The sequence below is a fragment of the Hemiscyllium ocellatum genome, chromosome 14 (assembly GCF_020745735.1).
Source record: "Hemiscyllium ocellatum isolate sHemOce1 chromosome 14, sHemOce1.pat.X.cur, whole genome shotgun sequence".
NCBI lineage: Eukaryota > Metazoa > Chordata > Chondrichthyes > Orectolobiformes > Hemiscylliidae > Hemiscyllium > Hemiscyllium ocellatum.
The window spans coordinates 7636054-7662641 of record NC_083414.1 but is presented as its reverse complement, the minus strand read 5'-3'; the positions used below and the strand labels follow the sequence as shown (position 1 = coordinate 7662641).

Here is a 26588-nt window from a genome sequence, read left to right as displayed (position 1 = left end):
AACAGGCATTGGATGGACTCCAGAGAAGGTTCACTAGACTAATCCCAGGTATGAAGGGACTGTCTTATGACGAGAGGTTGAGCAGGTTGGGCCTTTACTCATTGGAATTTCAGAGATTGAGGGGCAAGATTCCTAAGCCTTGACAGGGTAGACATGGACAGGTTGTTTCCCATTGGGGGAAGAGTCCTAGACCAGAGGGGATCATTTTAGAATGAGGGATCACCCATTGAAGACAGAGATGAGGAAGAATTTCTTCTCTCAGAGAGGGAGTGAATCTGTGGAATTCTATACAGAGGCTGGGTCAGTAAGTGTATTCAAGGCTAAGATTTTTAATCAGGAAGGGGAATCCAGGGTTATGGGGAAAAGGCAGGAAAGTGGAGTTGAGGAGGATCATATCCATCAGGACCTCTTTGAACAGTAGGGCAGATTTGACGGGCTGAACGGCCCATTTCTACTCCTGCGTCTTTTTGGTCTTAAGACCGGCAAAAACTAGATGAGCCGAAGGACCTTCTTCCGCAATGCAGACCTCTATAAATCCTATTCCAAGGACAATATCAGCCCAACTCTATGACAAAGTTAAGGTTAGGGTTAGGGTCAGGAGTTAGAATCAGGGTTAAAGTTATGGCCAAGGTTAGGGTTAGAGTTTGATTTAGGTTTCAGGTTAGGGTTAAGATTAGTGTTAAGGCTAGGGTTAGCATCCAAGTTAGGGTTAGGGTTAGTGTTTGGGTTAGGGTTAGAGTTAATGTCAAGGTTAGGATTAGCGCTAGGATTAAGGTTAAGGTTAGGGTTGGCATTAGTGTTCAGGTTAGGTTTATGGTAAAGGTTAGAGTTAGGTTTTGGGTTTGGGTTTGGGTTAGGGTTAGAGTTAGAGTTAGAGTTAGGGTTAGAGTTAGGGTTAGAGTTAGAGTTAGAGTTAGAGTTAGAGTTAGAGTTAGAGTTAGGGTTAGGGTTAGGGGATCACACACTGACAATCAAGCTCTGGGAAAAGCTACCATGTCAATTGTCCCCTCATGATGATCTGAAGAATAACTAATTAAGTATTTCATTGGTGTGGTCGTTACTATAATATAAGCGCAGCATGCTCCCAAGTATAATGAAGCAACTGGCTAGGTCATTAGGTGTAAGGTGTGGATTGAGGGGTAAGTGTTAGCCAGGATACTGAGCGCAGCTTGCTCGCTCTTCTCAGAATAGTTTAGTGGGTCGTTACTCCCAAGAGGACAGCTGGGGTTAAGGTTCAACATCTCATGCAAAATGTTGGCACTCTCACTGAGAAAATGATGAGACCAGACTAGGCTTGAATCTACGGGAGTTTCGATTAGTACGAGCCTGCCTTGATTGAACCGGGCAGGGTTGAGGGGACTTCAGAGGGTGAGTGTGGAAAGGATGATTCCTATTGTGGGAGAATCTCAAACCCGTGGTCACTGTTTCAAAATATGGGCTCGCCCTTTTTGAGACAGAAGTTAGGAGAATATTCTTCCCTCACAGGACAGAATTCTCTTACTGAAAAAGGTGGTGGGAGCAGAGTCCTTCATTATTTTTAAGGCCATGGTGAGCAGATTTTCATGAAGCCAGGAGTTGAAATGTTATCAAGGTGGGCAGGAACATGGATTTGAATGACAAAGTAGGTTTGAGGGCCGAATGGCCTATTGTTGTGTGTATATTCATGCATACAAGTACATCAGGGAGTGTCAAGGTTCATTTTCCCCTGAAATGCATGGAGCTTGAGACCATGGTGTCCAAACTCATTGGTGGGAGTGCCATCTAATTTAGCCAAAGCTACGCACTTAGTCATCAAGTAAGAGATTCGCACAGCACAGGAGAGGCTCTTCGGCCCATTGAGTCTGAACTTAATCTACATTCATCCCACTCTCCAGCACTGGGCCCATATCCCTGAATGTGATGACAACTCAAGTGCTCTTCCAGGTATTTTTAAAGGTTGCGAGGTCTCCTGCCTCAACTACCAGGCCATGCATTCCAGACAAACCATCCCACCCCCCCACACACACACACACACACACACACACTCTCTCTCACCCACATACACACCATCTCACACACATGCACACTCTCTCTCTTTCTCTCTCTCTCACAGACACACACACACACACTCTCTCTCTCCCTCTCTCTCACACACACACTCTCTCTCACATACACAAACACTCTCTATCACACACACACACTCTCTCTTTCTCTCTCTCACAACCCAATCTCCCTCTCACACACTCACACACACACACTCTCCCTCACACACACACACACTCTCCCTCACACATGCACACACACAATCTCTCTCTCACACACACACACACACACACTCTCCTCTCCCTCTCTCTCACACACACACTCTCTCTCACATACACAAACACTCTCTATCACACACACACACTCTCTCTTTCTCTCTCTCACACACACACTCTCCCTCACACATGCACACACACAATCTCTCTCTCTCTCTCACACACACACACACACACTCTCTCTTTCTCTCTCTCTCTCTCTCTCCCTCTCTCCCCACCCCCTCTCTCTCCCCTTCTCCTCTCCCTCACTCCGGCTCTCTCTCCTACACTATCTCTCCAACACCCACCCTCCCAGCAGTGTTTACTGTCCCATTGCTGCAGGACTCCCTGAAGCTGGTGAATCTGTGGCCAGCCAGCGATCTGTCCCCGCTCTGTCAGACTGAGTGCAGAAATGAGTACTCCGCACTGACTGTGAAAGGGATGGCAGGACCCTCGCAGCTCCTGATTTGACAGAAACAAGTTGCCATTCTGAATGAGAAACCCCAATGAGTTGGAGTGACAATGGCGCAGTGTCCTCAGGAACAATGCGCTCACAAAGGAATGCATCAAGTTACTTCTTATCAAGATTGCCAGGGTTAATGACTAGGTTCCTGCTGTGTCCCACACTCAGACAATGCCAAGCAGCAGCGCACTATGTGAGGAGGCAGCACTTTGAGCTGAACTCTGTTCAATACACACAGCTGATTTGTCCTCTTACAATGATGTACAGCTCCTCTCAATAGCGCCTTAGACTGGCTTTGTGTGTGTACAGTTTTTAACAAATAATAATCCAGTACATGGTCGATGGAGCATTGCAGTTCATGGAGGAACATTAACTGTCGAAATCATCTGGGCTAACTGTCTTCATTATCGCTGCAGTTTGCAAAGCTGCTGAGCTTGACAAAGTGGACGTATTCATGATTGTGACTGAGTTTCTGACTGAGGGTCTTTTGTCAGTTCAACATATGCATGCGATGGAGGGGTCCCTACTGTAGGCACAGGTCAGGCATGACGTTCGTTAGTCAGTGACCAGGGGGTGAAGTGTGGGCTAGACGCTGGAAGGGGAGCAGGGCTGGGTGGGAGCGAGGTCAGATCTAGACGTGATCAACTTGGATCTCATTGCCTCTGTGTAACAGGCCATCCGAGCACCATGCAGGCAATTAACCCGGGTGTGTGTGTGTGTGTGTGTAAGAGAGAGGAAGGAGAGAAAGGGAGAGAGTGGAAGTGAGGGGCAGGAGAGGGAGAGAGGGAGGGAGAGAGAGAGAGGAAGGAAAGAGCCGGAGAGAGAGCTGGAGTGAGGGAGAAGAGAGGGGGAGGGGAGAGAGAGAGAGCAGGATTGAGGGGGAGAGAGAGCAGGAGTGAGGGAGAGGAGAGGGGAAGGGGGAGAGAGAGATAGAAAGGGAGAGAGCTGGAGTGAGGGGGAAGAGAGGGGGAGGGAGAGAGACGGAGAGGGGAGGAGGAGAGAGAGAGGAAGGAGAGAGATTGGGAGTGAGGGAGAGGAGAGGGGAGGGTGAGAGAGGAAGGAGAGAGAGGGAGGAAGGGAGAGACCAGGAGAGAGAGAAGAGAGGGGTAGGGAGAGAGAGAGACTGCGTGAGAGAGAGACAGGAAGAAGGAAAGAGAGGGGAAGTTAGAGTGGGAAAAGAGAGGTGCGGGTAAGGAGAGGGAGGAAAGCATGGGGGAGAGAGAAGGCCACTCAGAATTGGAAAGAGGGGAAGTAGTAGAGGGAGAGGGATGGAAGGAAAGTGGGAGTGGCATAAGGGGTGTGAATGATGGAGGGGACAGAGAGAGACAGACATTGAGGCTCACAGCATCCCTACAGTGAGCAAACAGGCCATTTGACCCAACAAGTCCACACCGACTCTCCAAAAACATTCCACCCAGACTCACCCCACACTTCCCATTTAACCCACACATTCCTGGACACTACAGAGCAATTTAGCACGGCCAATCCCCCCTAACCTGCACATCTTTGGACTGTGAGAGGAAACCAGAGCAAGCCCACACAGACACGGGGAGAATGTGCACACTCCTCACAGACTGTCACCCGAGGGTGGGATCGAACCCGGGTGTGGAGGACTGTGAGAAAGCAGTACTAAGCACTGAGCCACTGTGGATCACCCTGCAGCAGGTGGACTGCAACAGTTCAAGAAGGCAGCTCACCACTACCTTCTCACAGGACAGCTAGGCACAGGCAATAAATGCTGGGACCAGGCAGTGACGCCCAGGTCCCGTGACTGAATAAGGAAACCCAGAAGCTGGTGGAACGCACTGCCTGGCAGGGTGGTGGAGGTGGGAGACCTCACTACCTTTAATAAAATACTCGGATGAGCAGTGGAAACGTCATAAAAATCAAGGTTACGGGCCGAGTGCTGTAAAGTGGGACTAATGTGGATAGGTCAGCGTAGACTTGATGGACCGAAGGGCCAACTTCTGTGGCAAGGTTAAAACATAAGACACACGCCAACTTAGGTCAGGCAAGGCTGCCCACCGTTAACTTACTGAGGTGTTCTGGCACTGCACGCTGCTGCTGTTGAACCGGAGAGCTGGCACGCGATGCATGGTCCCCTGGATGTCGAAGATGCACTCATAGCTGCGTTGGCCTGATTGCGGCTGGGGTAGATTCTTGGCAGCGAGCGTGATTGGCTTGACCACTCCGACCGGGATAAAAATCTCCGTCGAGGGCAGGATCTGTGGGCAATCCTGGAAAGAGAGAACAGTACAACCTGTGAATGGCAGAGTCCCAGCTCCATCTCAACACTCACTTCCTGTCAGTACCAGCCAATCATTCCTTCCCTGAACAGATCCCAGCTGGCAATGAACGGGCCAGTCGAACAGTCTCGCTCTGTCCTCAGTCCTGGTGCCCAATAACACAATTCCAAAGAGAAGGCATTTTGAAACCAGCAGCCAGGTGTGGCTTTGTTGGCGCTACTCTTGGCACCCAGCCAGAAGATCATGGGTTTGAGTCCCACTGCAGAGACTGGAGCCCATGGTCCAGGCTGCGGCTCCCAGTGCAGAACTGAAGGAGCCCTGCACTGTCAGAGGTGCCATGCCTTGGATCAGATGGTGAACCAAGGCCCTAACTATTCCTCTCATGTTCGTCATGGTGACAGATGAAGAATAACAAGGGTGATCATCCCCAAGCCCTGCCCCTCAGCCAACATTACCAACAAACAGACCATTTGGTCATACTACAGAATTTTTACAGAGGACATTTAACCCATTGTACCCCTATTGGTTCTATCACCCAGTGCCAATCATTTGCCATTCCACAGAGAAGTTACAACACAGGATGAGGCCCAATGTGCCCTGACTAGTTCAGTTTATGAAACCTGGTCAGCATGGATGAGTTGGGCCAAATAGCCTGTGTCATACTGTATAAATCTATGACTGATGGGCAGCACGGTGGCTCAGTGGTTAGTGCTCCTTTTTCACAGCACCAGGGTCAATTCCAGCCTTGGGCGACTGTCTGTGTGGAGTTTGCACATTCTCCCTGTGTGGGTTTCCTCCGGGAGCTCAAGTTGCCTCCGACTATGTAAATGTGTGCAGGCTGGGTAGATTGGCCATGGGAAATGCAGGGTTATAGGGATAGGTTCAGGATGGTGGGTCTGGAGGGGATGCTCTTTAGAGGGCCAGTGTGGACTTGATGGATCAAATGGCCAGTTTCCACACTGTAGGGATTCTAACCTATGGTCCTATTAGCTAGTGCCAATCTCCTGCCTCTTCACAGAAAAGGTGTAACACAGAATGAGGCCATTTGGCCCATCGTGTCTGTGCCAGTTGACAAGGTGCTAACCAGCTCCTGCACTCTGCAGGACAAGGATCTTCAAGTAGTCCCAAGAGATTAGAGCATGGCATGAGCATTTCTGTCTCCACGCAACCTTTTCAGTTCTACCTTCCCCACACCCCCACCATCCTTCCCTCTTTCTGTAAGCCATCATTCCAACCCAAAAATAATCATCCCATGCTGACTTGATTGCCTTTTGTTATACGACTGGTTATCTGATGGTGCTATGTGCAAATTGAGAAACTAGAATAACCACATGCAAAAACAAAAAGAGGAGAACAGCACAGAGATAGACAGAGGAAGAGCAACATGACGGGAAAGAGAGATTGAGAAGATGTTACAATCCACAGCAGCCACTTCAATCATGAAAACCTCAATTAGATTCACCTGAAAAATCACTCACTCACAACTGTAACCATCACATTAAAGATTTCAATCAAAGATCTCTCGTAATTACTTTCGAGTAATTTCTCATTTTATAAATACAATATTCCATAAACAGCTTGCAATGAGTCAAAGAGACAGCCTCGCCAATTCATTTGGACAACAGGCTCTTTTCGTAAAAAGTATCTCAAGAAACATCAGGAATTACTCTCTTCCTGGGAATTCAGATGTCCCTCCAAGAGGAGGGCTGCTGAGGAAAGTCATCAATGCATCCTTGTGCCACTACACGTTGCGAAGACATAGAGTTCCCACAGCACATGAAGAGACCATTCAGTCTACCAAGTTCACACTGACCCTCCGAAGCATTTCCCAATGGCTAACCCACCTAGCCTGCACGTTACAGGCAATTTAGCCTGGCCAATCCACGTAACTGGACTGTGGGAGGAAACCCACACAGACATGGGGAGAATGTGCAAACCCCACACAGCCCAGGGGTGAAATTGGACCTGGGTCCCTGGTGGTGTGAGGCAGCAGTGCTGACCACTGTGCCGCCTCTCTCTCTCATCCATTTTGCTTTTCAGCGCACTCGTCTTTATTCTGGTTGTGGCTCAGTTGATAGCCTTCTGGCCTTTACATCATGAGGTTCTGGGTTCGAGTCCCAGTCAAGGACTTTGTACAAAAAATAAATCTCCCGTGACAGTCATGTTTACGACAGACAGAGTGCTGTTCTGTCGAAGAGGTGATGTTTTCTGCATGACATATTAAACAGACGCCCCCATCAACCCCATACAAGAGATCCTATGCCAACATTCTGAAGAAGAATCATCAAATATTAAAGCACAGAAGGAGGCCATTTGACCCATCACTGTCAGTGCTGGCTCCCGAAAGAGGTACCCAGGTAGCACCAGTCTCCAGCTCTATCTCCGTAGCCCTCTAACGTTATCACTAACAACACTACAGGGGTCTTCTCCAAAATCAGAAATCACTGGAGAAACTCAGCAGGTCTGGTGGAGAGAGAAACAGCGTGAATGTTCTGAAGAGGGCTCACCTGGTTTCAAGACATTGGCTCTTGTTTCCTCACCACAGACAATGCCAGACCTGCTGAGTTTTTCCAGCACTTTTGGTTTTTCCTTTTTTCAGATCTCCAGCAGCCGCAGTTCTTTGGTCTTTCCAATTATCCTGGTGGACATGGATCCTTCGACCAAGACCACAAAATCTGGTCATCATTGCTTTGTCAGTGGGAGCTTGCTGTGTGCAAATTGGCTCATGAGTTCATTACAATTGTCTTTTGGGCAATAATAGCTGGCCTAGCCAGGGACCCCCGTGTACGGTGAGTGAATTTGTTAAAAAAAGGAATCCTCAAACAGAGCAGGAAGAGGCCATTCAGCCCATTGAGGTTCTCCTGGAGAGCTAATAGAAATGGGAGTAATGCTCATGATTAGATGGATTTAGACTAAAACAGCTCTACATTCTCCCTGTGCATTCAGCTGAAGGGGAAACCCCTCACCTGTCACTATCCTTTTTGTAGCCTCTCGGCCTGATTACAGCACTGGAGCAGGACATTCAGCCCATCTCAGGTCTTTGCAACAGCAACACCAGCATTCCCAATCCTACTCCTGCAATAGTTCTCCCTTCAAATGCCTTTCCAATTCCCACTTGAAAGCCCCAGTTGAATCTGCTTCCTCCTCCTCCTCAGGTAACACATTCCCTACCCATCACTCCTTTTGCCAGTCATCTTGAATTCCTTGGGTTCTCAACTCCTTCCCCAATGGGAGTAGACCCTCCCTATCTCCTCTGCCCAGATCCCTAGTGACTGTGAGCTGACCTCGATCAGATCTCTGCCAAGCTCCAGTCCACATCATGTTCCCCAAGGAGAACCGCACCAGCAACTCCAAGTTTCTCATGTGGCTGGGAAATCGATTGAGTGGCAGGAAGTAGGGATAATGAGTTGGTCCTTACATTGGCCAGATGTGCCCAGTGGTCTTCCACAAGAATTTGCGTTACAGCCTCGATTATTCGCATTACAGGCTTTCCCTGACTTACGAGCGCCCGTATTTACAAACCGACCTCCGTAAAGCTTATTATTTTAGAAAAATCGAGTTACATACAATGGTTTGTGCCAACAAATGGGCTGACTACTTTGCCTGATGTTCAAATTACTGCGTATTTTCAGCGGTTCGTCAGCCCGAGGGAAGAACAACACCACACCATCGACGCCATTTTAATTCAGATTGCGTAAACATTGTTGCGTGCCTTGTGTTTTGACTCGAATTTTTTTGTGCGTTTCCCCTCGTAATCATGGCTTCAAAGCTAAATCTGATGCAAGCTGATGGTGATTTATCAAAGAAAAGGAAAACAATCACGATTGAAACAAAAGTGTAAATAATAAAGTGATCAGAGAGAGGTGAAATACCAACAAACATTGGAAAAGCATTAGGCTATAGTCTACTGTAGGAGAAAGTGAGGAGTGCAGATGCTGGAGACAGAATCGAGAGCAGGTTGCTGGAAAAGCACAGAGGGTCAGGCAGCAGCCGAGGAACAGGAGAATTAATATCTTGGACATAAGCCCTTCATCACAAATAAAGGTATGCCGTCTACTGTAGACTGTCTACTGAATAATAATTACTGTTTTATTATACTAAAGCCATGATTACGAGAGGAAACACACTAAAATATGCACTATATAAAACAAACATTTGACTAATTGACGCTAGATGTAAAACGAACGTAACTGTTCTTACAAATTTGACTTAAAAACAGACTGAAAAATGGAACTTGTTCATAACCCGGGGACTTCCTGTATTTATTAACAACTTGGATAATAACACAGAAAGCCACGCATCTAAATCTGCTGATGACGCAAAGTTGGTCCGCCATGTAGACAGTTAGAAGATAGCATAAAATTACAAAGGGATATCAAAATAACTCCACAGAGGTCAGTATCACATTATCAGATCACCCTTTATTTACACAACACTGCACTAGCTGAGAGCTGGCTCCAAGAGTGATCTGAACCTCTGAGGACTCCTATTGCAATCTGTCAGCCAGGGCTCCCTGATTGGGCCAGGTTAACAGCCCCAGTCAGGGAACTCACATTCTATGTGGTCCACCTTCTTCCAAACACTACAGATATTGATTGACTACGTGAAAGGGCAAAGCTATGCAAGCAACATAATATAAGCAAATGTTAGTTTATCCATTTTAGGAATGAGAAAAGGATAGGTTAGGATACTCTCTAGACTGGATGAAGTTAAATACAGTGAATGTCCAAAGAGACTTGGGGGTTCAGGTGCACAGATCTTTAAAAAGTCAGAAACGGGTGCAGAATGTAATCAGGAAGGCTAATGGAACGCTGGCTGGAGTACAAGGATGCAGAGGTTATGCTGCAGTTGTACAAAACACTGGTTAGACTCCACTTGGAGTATTGTGAGCAGATCTGGGCAGCACGCCTTAGGAAGGGTAGACTGGCCCTGGAGGGACTACAATGTATGTTTACAAGAATGATATTCAAACTTCAGGGGTTGAGCTATGAGGAACAATTATGTACATTAGGCCTGATTTCTCGAGAATTTAGAGGGTTAAGGGTTGATCTGATTGAAGACTTCCAAGATATTAAGAGAAAAAGACAAAGTAGATTAAAAAAAAATCCATCTAGAACTATTGATCCTCGAACAAGGAGGCATAGTCTAAGAATTAGGGCCAGACTGTTCAGTAGAGACATTAGGAAGCATTTCTACACACAAAGGGTGGGAGAGGTTTGGAACTCTCTCCCACAAATGGCAGTTGATGCTAGATCAGTTGTTAGGTTTAAATCTGAGGGAGGTAAATAATACCTTTGCTTCACAAAACATTAGGGGATTTGGAGTTAGGCCACAGATCAGACATGATACCATTTAAGGGGTTCGAGGGGTTGAATGGCCTGCTCCTAGATTCCTATAAATGTTGTTTTATGGGCAATATTATGCACAGAAAGATCAGACAGACAGTAATGAGGTGAAACAGAGAATCACAAATGGAGTGTATTAAGAATTACATTGTGCATTTTATCCACTTGAGACCACCATACATACATGTACCAGCAGAGGGAGTGTGCTAGAAAGAATTTTTTAAAATAGATTAAAATTTAGCACCTCCTCCTTCCAGGTTTGTGTCTAAATATATTTGGCTGAATATATAATTGTTTCAGTCCTAACGATTGTGTCATACACAATGCTGAGAGGCCAATCAGCCCATTGTGCCAATGCTGACACTTTGCAATTAGTGTCGAAATAATCTCATTCCTCTATCATACAGTTATAGGGACATACAGTATGGAAACAGACCCTTCGGTCCAACTCATCTATGCTGACCAAGTCTTCCAACCCAATCTAGTCCCATTTGCCAGCACTTGGCCCATATCCTTCTAAACCCTTCCTATTCATATACCCATCCAGATGCCTTTTAAATGTTGTTATTGTACCAGCCTCCACCACTTCCTCTGGCAGCTCATTCTATAAACGCACCACCCTCTGTGTGAAAACGTTGCCCCCACGTCCTTTTTTTTAACTTGCCCCTCTCATCTTAAACCTATGCCCTCTAGTTATGAAATCCCATAGCCCATTCCCCATAAATCTGCCAATTTTACATTGAGGGTGAATATGAAGTCAGAAACTCGTGGGAATACTGGCCGTGGTACTAGGGGACTGAATAACACTGTGGGGAATCTCCCTTGACCAAACTCAATCAACTCTTGCATGATTTTCATAGAAGCATAAAAGAATCTCAATGCAGGAGGCTATTCAGCCCATAATGTCTGTGCAAGCACCACATAGGAGCAATCCTCAAAAAGCCCATTTTCCCCATACTTCCTATCTATTCACATTAATGTCTTCCATAAAGTATTTAACTGAATTACACCTTGCAACTGATAACAATTGAAGTGACAATAGATCCTAGCAGCTGACTGTGAAAGTGTCCCTTCACTCTTCAGTCTCTACACTAATTCAGGGAACCTTTGGAATGTTGCCCAATATTCAAGTTAAATAATCAATCCTTAGGCAGCAGAGGGACTCTAGGCATCACTTAGGAGAGTATAGTTCTGCTTTTCATTTTAATAGGGAAGGAGTACATCACTGGCTCCATGACAGTTTCCCACATCTGGGAATCCCATTAACATCTGCTGAGGGATAGTGCAACTGTGGGAAAGTTGTCCAAACTTGTTATTGGTCCGACTTTACTGAGAGCTCCCAAAAAAGCAACAAACAGGAAGCACCTGTGTTCTCCTAATTCCATCCCGCCCTCCCTCCCTCTCTCCCTCACTTACAGCCCTGACAGAATAGACACATGGACAGACATTAATACAGGCTGTGGATTATGGTGCTGGAAGAGCACAGCAGTTCAGGCAGCATACAAGGAGCAGCGAAATAGACGTTTCGGGCAAAAGCCCTTCATCAGGAATAAAGCAAGAGAGCCTGAAGCGTGGAGAGATAAGCTAGAGGAGGGTGGGAAGCATAGAATACATAGGTGAGTGGGGAGGGGATGAAGGTGATAGGTCAGGGAGGAGAGGGTGGAGTGGATAGGTGGAAAAGGTGATAGGCAGGTAGGACAAGCCTGGACAAGTCATGAGGACAGTGCTGAGCTGGAAGTTTGGAACTAGGTTGAGGTGGGGGAAGGGGAAATGAGGAAAATGGTGAGGTCCACATTGATGCCCTGGGGTTGAAGTGTTCCGAGGCGGAAGATGAGGCGTTCTTCCTCCATGCGTCTGGTGGTGAGGGAGCGGCGGTGAAGGAGGCCCAGGACCTCCATGTCCTCGGCTGAGTGGGAGGGGGGAGTTGAAATATTAGGCCACGGGGCGGTGTGGTTGATTGGTGCGGGTGTCCCAGAGATGTTCCCTAAAGCACTCTGCTAGGAGGCGCACAGTCTCCCCAATGTAGAGGAGACAGCATAGGGAGCAACGGGTACAATAAATGACATTAGTGGATGTGCAAGTAAAACTTTGATGGATGTGGAGTCTGCAATGCTGGACCTGTGTTCGCCATCAAGGGCCTGGTACCCTGCCCTGAAACTGCACCACTACCCGTCCTTTCCCCCATTCAACATACACGCGCGCGCACACACACACACACACACACACACACACACGTATATGCACACAGGCACTGGTACACACAGAAACACAGACAGATGCAGAAACACACACACACACACACACACACACACACACACACACACACACAAAACACATTCACACACAGACACACATATACACACACACATACACGTGCACATGCACACACACAGGCACTGATACACGCACTCACTCTCACAAACAAACACACACAAAACACATTCATACACACAGATATACGTAGTCTCTCTCACACACACACACCCCATTATCCAATCTTCCAGACACATCCGCCTCCTCACGGCTAACTAGAAAGGTCACAGACTGCTCTAAAATGGTTTTTAATTCATTCACACAATCCTAGGCCAGCACTTATTATCCATCCCGATTGCCCCTGAAGTGATGATGCTGAGCCACATTCTCCAATCACTGCAGTCCGTGTGGGTTAGGTACAACCACAATGCGGTTAGGGAGGGAAATCCAGGATTTTGACCCAGTGACACTGAAGGAACGGCATATATTTCCAAGTCAGGATGGTGAGGGGCTTGGAGGGGAATTTGCAGGGGGTAGTGTTCCCATGTATCTGCTGCCCTTGTACTTCTAGATGGAAGTGGTTGCGTGTTTGGAAGATATTGTCTGAGGATCTTTGGTGAATTTCTGCAGTGCGTCTTGTAGGTAGTGCAGCTTACTGCCAAGTGTTGGGTGGTGGAAGCTTTTGGATGTGATCCAGTGGGGGTTGCTTTGTCCTGGATTGTGTCGAGCTTCTTGTTATTGGAGCTGCACCTATCCAGGCAAGTGGGGAGTATTCCATCACACTCCTGACTTGTGCCTTGTAGCTTTTGGACTGGCTGTCGGGAGTCAGGAGGGGAGTTACTCGCTGCAGGGTTCCTACCCTCTGACCTGCTGTTGTAGCCACTGCATTCATATTGTTCATCCAGTTGACAGTTTCTGGTGAACAATAACCCCCCACAATGTTGACCGACCTTTACCGTGAGACGAACAGCTAAGTTTTATTCCCACCTCTAATATTATTAAATCAGGTGAACGTGTTTTGAAGACAATTTGAAAAACACAACCTGTGTTTTCCTGATGTCTCTGCCAGGTTTCTCTTGCTCAGAGAGATTCCCCTGCAGATTCATTTTACATTCCTGGGATTGTTCCAGAATAAAGCTGCTGGGTTGCCATCTCCACCTGCACACTGAGACTCAGAGGTGATTACAGAGGGACCCCCTCCCCTCCCCCATCCCTGAAGTCATTCAGGGAAGTCAAACACGCTAGCACACACAATGTGGTCACACGCTTGCATTCCAGTGAGACACAAGGCACAACGAATCGATTTGATTAGATAAATATACCACAGCCTACACACCAGCTTGGTGCAGGCAGACAAATGGTGGAAGGTGGGACACGTTGAGGGAGGGGAGGCAGGAGTCGGTTCTGCTGAAAGATGACTCCCGTTAGTTTGCGACACTGTTCAGACAGCCTATGTACTGCACTCAGAGCTTCATTCAACACCGTAAGGTTGGCTCTGGCACAAGAACCGATGGAACAGATGCTAGTATTGCGGGCTCCATGTTGAGATCAAGAAATATAGGAGCAGAATGAGGCCATTCGGCTCATGATATCTGCTCTGTCATTTGATCATGGCTGATATGTTTCCCAACCCCATTCTCCTGCCTTCTCCCCATAACCTCTGATCCACCTACCAATCAAGAACTTATCCATCTCTGACTTACATACACTCAATGATTTGCCCTCCACAGCCCTCTATAGCAATGAGTTTCATGGAGTCACCACCCTTTGACTGAAGAAACTCCTCGTCTTAGTTCTAAAGGGTTCCCGGAGGCTCCCTGCCTCATTCCTGACGAAGGGCTTTTGTCCGAAATGTCGATTTTCCTGCTCCTTGGATCTGTCTGACCTGCTGTGCTTTTCCAGCGCCACACTAATTTTGACCCTTCACTTTGAGGCTGTGCCGTCAGGTCCTAGTCTCTCTTGCTGGTGGAAACATCTTCTCCATGTTCACTCTATCCAGGCCTCTCAGTATCCTATACATTTCAATCAGATCAAGCAACCCTCCCACCTCCTCCCACCTCCTCCCACCCCCCCAACCACCACATCCTTCTAAACTCCACTGAGTACAGACCAGAGTCCTCAATTGCTCCTCATGTGACAAGCCCTTCATCCCTGGGATCATTCTTGTAAAATCCCTCTGGATCCCTTCCAATGCGAGTGTATCCTCCCTCAGATGAGGGGCTCAAAACTACACACAATATTCCAAAAGTGGTCTGGCCAGAATCTTAAACACTTCAGCAGCATATCTTTGCTCTTGTATCCTAGCCTTCGCGAAATGAATGCTGGAAAAGCGCAGCAGGTCAGGCAGCATCCAAGGAGCAGGAGAATCGTTGTTTCGGGCATGAGCCCTTCTTCAGGAAGAAGGGCTCATGCCTGAAATGTCGATTTTCCTGCTCCTTGGATGCTGCCTGACCTGCTGCACTTTTCCAGCAACACATCTTCAGCTCTGATCTCCAGCATCCGCAGTCCTCACTTTCTCCTCGCGAAATGAATGCCAACATAGCATTTTTCTTCCTAACTACCAATTGAACCTACATGATAACCTGAAGAGAACTCTGAACTAGGACAAAAAGTGGTTTCTCACTAAAACATAAGCACAGGGCAGCACAGTGGCTCAGTGGTTAGCACTGCCACCTCACAGTGCCATGGACCTGGGTGCCTCGGGTGACTGCCTGCATGGAGTTTGCACATTCTTCTTGTGTCTGCGCGGGTTTGCTCCGGTTTCCTCCCACAGTCCAAAGATGTGCAGGTTAGGGTGAATTGGCCATGCTAAATTGCCCATAGTGATAGGTGCATTAGTAGGGGAATGGGTCTGGGTGGGTTACTCTTCAGAGGGTCAGTGTGGACTTGTTCGGCCAAAGGGCCTGTTTCTGCACTGTAGGGAATCTAATAGTATTTCTATAAATTTTGTTTTAACAATAAAACATATGTATTAACAAAAAAATGGAAGATAAAGTAGAATAACTCAAACTATCTAATTGGAACCCAGATTCTAAAGATTGTAAACACACAGTAAATGTAAGGGGGCTGAGAGAAGATCTGCTTTAGAGTTTCAAAATAGTGAGTGGGCTGGGCAGGGCAGATAGGGTGAATCTACTTTCCTCTTGCAAAGTGACTTGCAAATGATGCAGGACTGATGTGAGAGAAAAGACCTTTTTTCACACAGTGGATAGTTAGCTCAGGAATGTGGCAATGTGGTGGGGGCCGGTTCAATTGTGATGTTCGAAAAGGGCATTGGATTATTTTTCTTTTGGACAGTAATAATCAACAGGGACATGGGGAAAAGGCAGGAGATTGACACTGGATAATAGGGCAGGTACAAATATGATAGGCTGAATGGCCTCTCTCTGCACCATATCAATTCTGTTAACCTCAAATGCTCCTTTATAAATTGCAATGAAAAACTACAAATTGATATAACACACAAAACACACACCTGGTACAGTACTCAGAATCACAACGTTTGACAATTAAAACTGCTCATACAGTAGTCACACCAGAGTCCTTGTCTCTAATATCTAGGTTTAATTCACTTGAACTGCCGATAATGTGTTCCTGGGGCTATTAAAAATCTTGAGCTTAAATCTGCTCAGCTTTACATAACCTCTCCAGGGTTTTAACCCAACACTTCTGTCACTAATTCTTTACCCTGAGGTAATCTATTCTCAGTAAATGTTTTTTTTCTCTCTGGAACACTGATCTATACAAACATTTTCTTCAAAGGATTTTACAGGACTGCTCAAAATTCAAAATTAAATTAAAAAAGGATTCTCTCTCTAAGCTACAGGTCTTTTCCTTAAGCCAAAATTTTCTCTCCCAATCTTCTAAGATAAAACTCGTTTATCTTGGTGTCTACAAAATACTACATCCAAAGCATTGCTTCAAAAACTGTTTAAAAAGAAATCATCATAGTTAACAGGGGGTAAGAAGTAGGTTGTTCAGTATCTCAAGCCTGTTGTTCAATAGGATCATAGCTAACCTGACATTCCTCATGTTCACTTTTCTGCCCTTTCCCCGTAACCCTTGACCTCCAACCGTTCAAGAATCTCTTAATCTCAGCTTTAAATATACACAAGGACTCTGCCCCCACTGTCATCTGTGGCAAGGAATTCCAAAGACTCACAACCCTGTGAAAGAAGACATTCCTCCTCATTTCAGTTTTAAATTGGTGCCTCTTTATTCTGAGATTGTACCCTCTGGTCCTAGACTCTCATAAGAGGAGAACTTCCCTCTCAACATTGACCCTGCCAAGCCCCTTAAGAATCAATGAGTTCACCTCTCATTCTTCTCAACTCCAGTGAGATTAGCCTCATCCCTTTGGCCATGAGACAATCCCTCCACACTAGGATCATTCTAGGGAACCTTCTCTAAACTGCCTCCAATGAAATTATTTTTTTTTGTAAATAAGGGGACCAAACGACTCACAGTGCTCCAGATGTGGTCTCACCAGCACCTTGTACAATTGTAGTTTGACTTCCCTCCTCTTATATGCCAACCCCTCGAAATAAGGGCCAATGTTCCATTAGTTTTCCTGATTAACTGCTGCATTTTGTAATAGCTTTCTGTGTTTCATGCACAAGTATCCCTAAGTCCCATTCTGTTGCAGCTTTCTGCAGCTTTTCTCAATTTAAACAATATTCTGTTCTTTTGTTCTCCTTCCAAATTGAACAACTTCACATTTTCCCACATCATACTCCATTTGCCAACTTATTGCCCACTTCCTAACTGATCAATATCTCTCTGCAAGGCGCCTGCATCCCTCTCGCAACCTACTTTTCCATCTACTTTTGTATCATCTGCAATTTTAGATATAGCACAGTCAATTCCTTCTTCAGAGCTTTACATATTGCTTTAAATTTATTCATTTGTCGGATGTGGGCATCGCTGATGGACCAGAATTTATTGCCCATCCCTAGTTGCCCGTGAGAGGGTGTGGTAGTGAACTGCCTCTTGAACAGCTGCAGTCCACCCACTGTGTGTTGTCCCACAATGCCCTAAGGGAGGAAATGCCCAGATTGTGACCCAGCGACAGTGTGAGAACAGGAATATATTTCCATGTCAGGATGGTGAGTTGTTTGGAGGGGTACTTGAAGGAGGTGCCAATGTATCTGCTGCCCACTGTAAATAGTTGTGGTTGCAGCTCTGATCCAGAAGGAACTCCATTGGTCACAGGTCACCAACCTGGAAAAGAACCCCTTACTCCCACTCGCTGTTTCCTGCCCATTAGCTAATTCTCTATCCATGCTAACATCCTACCCCCAAGACTGTAGGCTCTTATGACTTAATCTTTTATGAGGTACCTTGACAAATGCCTTCTCAAGTCCAAATCCAACACATTCTATTGTTTCCCCTCCATCCACTCTGGCTGAAAACTGAATGCATTCATCAGACAATAACCCGCTCATGAAGACATGCTAACTCTGCTTGATTAGATTACAATTGTCCAAATGTTCTGCCATTACTTCCTTATTAAGTGATTCCAATACTTTCCCAGCAAAAGATGTTTAGCTAATAAGCTTATAATTAACTTCAGATATGCAGGCAACCCACATGTTATTAAGTCAAAAACCAAAAACCAAAAATGACAATAAATGACATTAAAATATAAAGAAATCACTCAATTTACATCAGATGAATAAAATAAGTTTTGGTTTGAAATACCACAATAGTTTCCATGGTTACTTTTTTCTGGTTGCTCATGTTCTACCCAGTCCCTTCCCCCCACATTCATCACCTTCCCCTTCCCATCAAAACAACCCTCACTAACTCCCCCAGCTTGACCCAGTGAGAAACAGCAACTAAACAAAAAGTACTCCTTGCAATTGATGACACTCATCATGAGAGAGCTTCATTCTGAAATATACCAGAGGACTCAGACCAGTGTATCTCAACTGACAGTCAGATTCATTGTTCCTTCAGTGTTTGGGTTGGGAGGGGTGGGGGGCTGGCAAAGTCACAGAGGGAGACGGTATGATAGAGAGAGGAGAGAAAGAGAGAGACAGTGCGAACGAGAGAGACTCAGAGCCACGTGCACTCACTGAGGATTCACCTGACCTTGATCAATCAGTCCATTGGATTTTCTAGCTAAAGGAATAAATATCAAGGTAAGGAAGTATTGCTAATGCTGGAGAAGGCATTAGTGAGACCGCTCCTGGAGTATTGTGCACAGGTTTGGTTCCCTTATTTGAAGAAAGATGTAATGCATTGGAGGCAATTCAGATCACTTGATTGATCCCAAAGATTAGGGGTTTATCAAATGAGGAGAGATTAAATAGTTCAGGCTGAGAATCTCTGGAATTACAAAGAATGAGGGGAGACCAAATTGAGGTATTCAAGATGATAAAAGGTGTGGATAAAATAGATGGGGAGCAGATGCTTCCTCTTGTGGGGCATTTTAGGATGAGAGGTTATAGTCTTAGGATAAGGGGAAACAAATTTAAAACAGAATTGAGGAGAAACTACTTCTCCCAAAGGGGTGTGAATCTGTGGAATTCCCTCCCCCAAAGTGTGGTGGGTGTTGGGACAGTGAGTAAATTTGAGGAGGAGTTAGACAGATGTTTAATTGGTAATGGGTTGGAGGGATATGGAGAGAAGGCAGGAAAATGGGGGCGAGGAGCATATCGAATGGTGGAGCAGATTAAATGGGCTGAATGGCCTAATTCTGCCCTTCTACCTTATGATTTTATGAACTTATTTTGATGGTGAGTAATGGCATATTTCCGGGACGATTTTAAAACTTTGTCTAATGTTGTCCTCACAAGGAAGTCTCATTCAATTCACAGCTTTCTATTGGTGGAGAGAGCTGTTGTTGAACTTCTGACCTTCTGCTCATCAGGACAAATGCAAGAATGCCAAACTTCAAATGGTCACAAAGAGTAACTGCGAGAGGCAAGGGTGCTGATTGGTTGGTTATTCAACTTTGATTGGCAGAGACATTACCACGAAGGAAGAAAGGGGAACCATTGGCTCCCCAAGCTGCTGGGCAATTTATAAAGAGATGCAAGGCTTTGTTAGCAGAGGATCAAGTCCCAGGTCTGAATGAATGTCACCTCCAGCAAACATAAACAGCCTTGTTATGAGCTAAACTGGTTACTTACTTTGCATGTTAATCTAGCCACTAAGCAACAATTCATTTCTAAACATCTTTAACCATACATCCAAAACCAGGAGCAATATCTATGGATGTGAGGTAGACTATAGACTGAAATGAGGAGAAATGTCTACACTCAGACAGTGGTGATCCTGTGAGATTCTCTGCCGGAGAAAGCAGTTGAGACTAAAATGTTTTCAAAAAGGAGCTAACATATAGTTCTTAAAGCTTAAAGGAATAGAGGGTATGGGGAGAAAGTGGGAACAGGGGACTGAATAAGATGATCAACCATGACCTTATTGAATGACAGAACAGGCTCAAAGGGCTGAATAGCCTACTCCTGCTACTATTTTCTCAGTTTCTATGTTTAAAATGTTGCAAAAAATTCATCCCACTCCAGTTTCTCATTATTATTGACATTCGAGTCCTTGCCAATCACTCACTAACAGGTACGAGTATCCACCTGGGAAATTCCCTGGTCGTGGTTTCTGTGGGTCCTTATGTAGGTCCTGATGAGCCCAATCCGAGAGCCACATCTCCAACCACACGTTTGACAGGTGTTTCCAGGAATTGGCCTTTGGCCTTGAAATCATTGGCATTCCTTTCTCCGGTTCCTTTTCCGCACTTCCTCTTGGCATTGGGCTCTCTTGAATAATTGTGTCCCTTCACCCAGAAGTTTCCTCCAAGTTGTTCCTCTGAGTAACAGCATGGTGGGTTCCAAGACATTGTACAATTGAGTAAATTTTAGTAAGGCCTCCGTTGTGATCATTGTCCAAGGTGATCTTGGGGGTCACATACTCGGAATGGCGTACATTAGATTTACAAAGTAATGTCTATCAGAGGGAGGTTAAAATAGCTCCAAAAATTAATTAATTCTCTTAAAATTAATTCTGGTCTCCCTCCTATCGGAAGGATGTTGTGAAACTTGAAAGGGTTCAGAAAAGATTTACAAGGATGTTACCAGGGTTGGGGGATTTGAGCTGTAGGGAGAGACTGAACAGGCTGGGGCTGTTTTCCCTGGAGTGTCGGAGACTGAGGGGTGACCTTATGGAGGTTTACAAAATTATGAGGGGCATGGAGAGGGTAAATAGACAAGGTCTTTTCCCTGGGGTCGGGAAGTCTAGAACTAGTAGGCATAAGTTTAGGGTGAGAGGGGAAAGATATAAAAGAAACCTAAGGGGCAACACAGAGGGTGGTACATGCATGGAATGAGTTACCAGAGGAAGTGGTAGAGGCTGATACAATTACAACATTTAAAATGCAACTAGATGAGTATATGAATAGGAAGGGTTTAGAGGGATATGGGCCAAGTGCTGGCAAATGGGGCTAGATTTATACAGAATATCGGGTCGGCATGGATGAGTTGGACTGAAGTGTCTGTTTCCGTGCTGTACATCTCTATGACTCTAGTTCTGTCAGATAATAAATACAGGGCAGAATGTTCAGCTGCTCCCAATCGGTATAAATCCTCCCATTCAGCAAACAGGAGCAAGTCAAACAGTCACACACTTTACACCCTAGCTGCAGGGTCACACCGTGAATGTCAGAAACAAATTAATAATTGTTAAACAGAGAGACACCAGGCATCTCCAACCCCTACAGCACATTCATTTCAACAGCACAATCCCTGCAATAAAAAAAATCACAGCTTAACACCAACAGCATGGGGAAGGGTCAAGGATGTTGCAATGTATCCGATTGCAATTTTTGAAAGGATTGTTCATGCTGAGCGACAATGGGGGAAACTGAAAATCCCAGCCTGCCCCCTCAAGGGTGGATAAGAAAGTGGGTGGTGGGGGGGGGAGAAGGGAAGTGGATGTTGGGAAGTTTGTCCCATTACGATGGGGGTGGGAGTGCGGAGGACTCCCTCGCCTTGATGAGGTCAAAGGTGAGTCAGAGTCAAGGTTGGTCCCCTGTTTCCATGCCAACTGAACAAAGGAATAGGAGGAGGCCATTCAACCCCTCGAGACTATTCCACCATTTAATGAGATCATGGATGATCTCCATATGCTAGCCTTTGCTCTATACCTCTTGAATTTTGTTAAGCAAAGATATCATCTCCCTCTGATTTAAAGTTGATATTTGCAGATACATTCTATTTTGTTCAAAAAACATACAATCTGTAGGCAGTTGAATTTTTTTGTAATCCATGTGGCATTTTATGACTTTGGAAATAGAACCAAGGTTGGAATACAGACAGACTCTAACCTCACACCTTTAAAGCATTGTCTGAGCTGAGATGTCACCTTGTTTTTACAAAACCTTAAGTTATCTCAGGAATGTGACTTGAAAGAAGTTCTGAGCTTTGCACATTAATAATTCAAAACCTGCAACCCATTCTAAAAGACAAAAGACTTAACAGCAATCTAGGCTAGTTCAATATATTGCATCAGTTGTATGACACCATGATGTTTTGCTATAAATTCTGTGTCCTATAATCCTACTCCATTTGATACCTGATGAAGAACAGTGCTCCGAAAGCTTGTACTTCCAAACAAACCTGTTGGACTATAACCCGGTGTTCTGTGATTTGGAACAGAGTTCCAAACCTCTTTGTGTGTAGAAGTGTTTCCTAACATCTCTCCTGAATGCTCTGGCCCTAATTCTCAAATGATACCCCCTCAATCAATAATTAATCTTTATCTGTCTTTTCCTGTTAATATCTTGAAGGTTTTGCTCATATCATCCCTTAACCTTCTAAATTAGAGAGAAAACAGCCCTCATTCGTACAATTTCTCCTCAAAACTTAACGCCTGAAGCCCAGGTATCATTCTTCTTAAGATGCCAGTTAAGGGCCACACCAAAGCATTGTCAAGAAATTGTGATAGCACTGGCCCAGTAACACGGGGCCCAGACTAATACTCTGGGACATGGGTTCAAATCCCACCACAGCATATGGTGGAATTTATATTTCATGGGAAGTTAATCTCAGCGAGTGTGACTGTAACAACTACCAATGACTGCTGTTAAAAAAAACCATCTCCACCCACACTTTGGGAAGGCAAGTGCTGTCCTTACCTGGTCTGGCCTACAATGACTCCAGACCCACAACAATGGGGTTGGCTCTTTACTGCCTCTGAAATTGGCCTGCGGGTCAATCAGATCAAGGGCAATTAGGGACAGGCAATGAATGTTGGCCTTGTCAGTGACCCCTCCGCCCCCCCCCCCCCACCCCCCCATCCCACAAGAGAACAAAGAGAGGAAAATAAATCCAGAGAAGGCCCTCTGCCTCATGGCCCCTTGCTGGAAACATGAGGCAGATAGATGGACATGTGCCTCTTGTTCCAGGTGATCGCTTCCTTATGACACGACCAGAACATGTTTATAGCAGTGAAGCTGCTGTAAGACCTCACCTTCTTCTATAGCACCCCATCACCAACTCCCATGGGCACTGATGGAGAAAGCATTCCCAGATTCTAGAAGGTGTGGCTGTGATGGAATGGGTTGAGGGACAGAGCAGGTTTGGGGGAAGAAATTAGGCCATTTGGCCCATCAAATCTTCTTTGCCATTCAATCATGGCTGATGCATTTCTCAAACCCATTCTCCCACTTTTTCCCCGTAACCTTTGATTCCCTTGATACTCAAGAACCTATCTATCTCAGTCTTAAATATACTCAATGACCTGGCCTCCACAACCTTTTGTGGCAATGAATTCCCCAGATACACCACTCTCTGGCTGAAGAAGTTTCTTATTATCTCTGTTCTAAAAGGTCTTCCCTTTACTCTAAGGCTGTACCGTTGGGTTCTAGTCTCTTTTACCAATGGAACCATCTTCCCAACATCTACTCTGTCTAGACCATTCAGTATTCTGTATGTTTCAATTAGATTCCCCCGTCATCCTTCTAAACTCTATCCACTATAGACCCAGAGTCCTCAAACATTCCTCATATGTTAAGCTGGGACCATTCTCATGAACCTCCTCTGGACCCGCTCCAGGGCCATATCCTTCCTGAGATATTGGGCCCAAAACTGCACACAATACAGAAGAACCCCAATTATCCGTAGGACACGGGTGGGGAGTATTTTATTCAAATAATCGAATGTTCGGATAGTCAGATAACACAGTTTAGCCAAGCGTCGGGACCTTGCGATCTTGTTCGGATAATCCAAAATCTGGATAATCAAATGCTGGATAATTGAGGTTCCTCTGTAATCCAAATGTGGTCTGACAGAGCCTCAGAGGTACATCCCTGCTTTTATATTCAAGTCCTCTCAAAATAAATGCCATCATTGCACTTGCCTCCCTAACTACTGACTCAACCTGCAAGTTTACCTTGAGAGAATCCTGGACTAGAACTCCCAAGTTTCTTTGCACTTTAGTCTTCTGAATTTTCTCCCCATTTAGAAATTAGTCCATGCCTCTATTCTTCCTACCAAAGTGTATGACCTCACTCTTTCCCACGTTGTACTCCATCTGCCACTTCTTTGCCCACTCTCCTAACCTGCCCAAATCCTTCTGCAGCCTCCCCACTTCCTCGATGCAACCTGTCCCTCTACCTATCTTTGTATCATCTGCAAACATAGCCAGAATGCCCTCAGTTCCTTCATTTAGATCATGAGCAAAGACACTGCCCAGTCTGGTTCTAACCCGTTGGAAGAGTCGGAGCCAGCTTCAAATGGCAGGACGGTCAGATTATCCAAATCTCCTCATCCCAAATGGATACTTCGATGAGGAACGGACTTCAGGTTCCTCACCAGGTTTCCCACTTTGAAAACACTGGCCAAATGCAGATTTTTTTTTGTTTTCTGTTGTAAATAGGAACAGTAGGGATGGGAGGCTGGAATATTAAAAACTTGCATTAGGCTTTCCACACAAGCAAGGCCAGACCCGACAGCCAAGTTCTTACACATTCAAACCTTGTACCATCATTTACTTTACAACCTTTCTTTCCCAAGGGCTTGTTCTTTTAATGGATATAGTGAAAATAAAATTAAAATTGTTAGGTCGCACAGATTTAATTGCACAGCACTCATTAACAGTTGGCCTTTGGAAGATACCTATCCTCATCCTGAGGGGGATGGGGTGGGAGGGTGGAACAGGGACAGTGGGAGGGAGAGAGAGAGAGAGTGAGAGAGAGAGAGAGTGAGAGTGAGAGAGAGAGAGAGAGAGAAAAAAGCAGGCATGGTTGCATTGTGGTTAGCACTGCTGCCTCACAGCGCCAGAGACCTGGGTTCAATTCCCACCTCGGGCAACCGTCTGTGTGGAGTTTGCATGTTCTCCCCGTGTCTGCGTGGGTTTTCTCCCACAGTCCAAAAACGTGCAGGTCAGGTGAATTGGCCATGCTAAATTGCCCATAGTGTTAGGTTAAGGGGTAAATGTAGGGGTATGATTTGCTCTTTAGAGAGTCGATTTGGATTTGTTGGGCCGAAGGGCCTGTTCCACACTCAATAATCTTTTTTAAAAAAGAGCTCAGAGATAGAGGAAGTGAAAGAGAGAGACAGAAGGGGATAAAAGACAGATAAACTGTGCAAAAGATGGGTACAAGGGACAAGAGAGGGCAAGTGAGAGGGAAGACAGAAGAGGAATGAGAGAACAGGGGTAAAAGAGAGAGACGAGTATCTGAATGGAAAAATTAGTTTATTTACAAGCCAACATCTGAAACAGGGCACGCGGTCAGGATGTCATCCCTGTCTGTGGGAGCTGGCTGTGCACAATCTGCCTGGCACATTATTCAGAAGACGACAGCAGCATCACCTCACAAAGTTGGCTTTCAGGCACTTTGCGATGTGTTGAAGTCGCTACATAAATGCAAGCCTTTCCTCTTAGATTAGATTACTCACAGTGGGAAAACAGGCCGTTCAGCCCAACAAGTCCACACTGACCTGCCGAAGCGCAACCCGCCCAGACCCATTCCCCCCTTCACCTAACACTACGGGCAATTTAGCATGGCCAATTCACCTAACATGCACATCTTTGGACTGTAGGAGGAAACTGGAGCACCCGGAGGAAATCAACGCTGACACGGGGAGAATGTGCAAACGGCACACAGTCAGTCACCTGAGGCAGGAATTGAACCCAGGTCCCTGGCGCTGTGATGCAGCAGTGCTAACCACTGAGCCACCATGCCAGCAGTTAGTGTTCTTTCTCCTGCCGACATGGAAATTCCAGTCTGGGATAGTGCCTGGTTTGTGATCTAGAATTCTGTTTGGATTAGATGCCAAGGAAGCATTGGTCCTCACTCAGAACAGAGAGCGTTGATGTTTCAGGAAAGAATTGACACGGTGTCTTTGCTCTTGAACACAGAAGACCCGAACAAATACAGCACGTCCATCAGAGTGGCACCCATTCAGTACTGTACTGGGACCATCAGGCGGGATTTCTTTTTATCCATTTGTGGGATGTGGGTGTCACTGGTCAGGCCAACAATTATTACCCATCCCGAATTGCCCAGAGGGCAGCTAAGAGTCAACCACATTGCTGTGGGTCTAGAGTCACATGTAGATTAAACCAAGTCAGGATGGCAATTTCCTTCCCTGAAGGATATTAGTGAATCAGATGCATTTTTACCAACAAGAACAATAGCATTTGGTCATCATCAGATTTAAATCCGTGGGCGGCACGGTGGTTAGCACTGCTGCCTCACAGCGCCTGAGACCCGGGTTCATTTCCCGACTCAGGCGACTGACTGTGTGGAGTTTGCACGTTCTCCCCGTGTCTGCGTGGGTTTCCTCCAGGTGCTCCGGTTTCCTCCCACAGTCCAAAGATGTGCAGGTTAGGTGAATTGGCCATGCTAAATTGTCCGTAGTGTTAGGTAAAGGGTAAATGTCGGGGTACGGGTGGGTTGCGCTTCGGCGGGTCGGTGTGGACTTGTTGGGCCGAAGGGCCTGTTTCCACACTGTAAGTAATCTAATCTAATCAAATTTGTACTTTAATT

General features: G+C 45.8%; 1 protein-coding gene across 3 annotated transcripts in view; it reads right to left on the bottom strand.

Moving 5' to 3' along the window:
- LOC132822232 (plexin-A1-like) overlaps nt 1-26588 on the bottom strand; it is a 541551-nt gene that overhangs the window by 239281 nt on the left and 275682 nt on the right. For all 3 annotated transcript variants that reach the window (XM_060835337.1, XM_060835340.1, XM_060835338.1), the window contains exon 10: nt 4776-4976. In XM_060835337.1, the coding sequence (XP_060691320.1) occupies nt 4776-4976 (201 nt within the window). The remainder of the gene's footprint in view (nt 1-4775; nt 4977-26588) is intronic.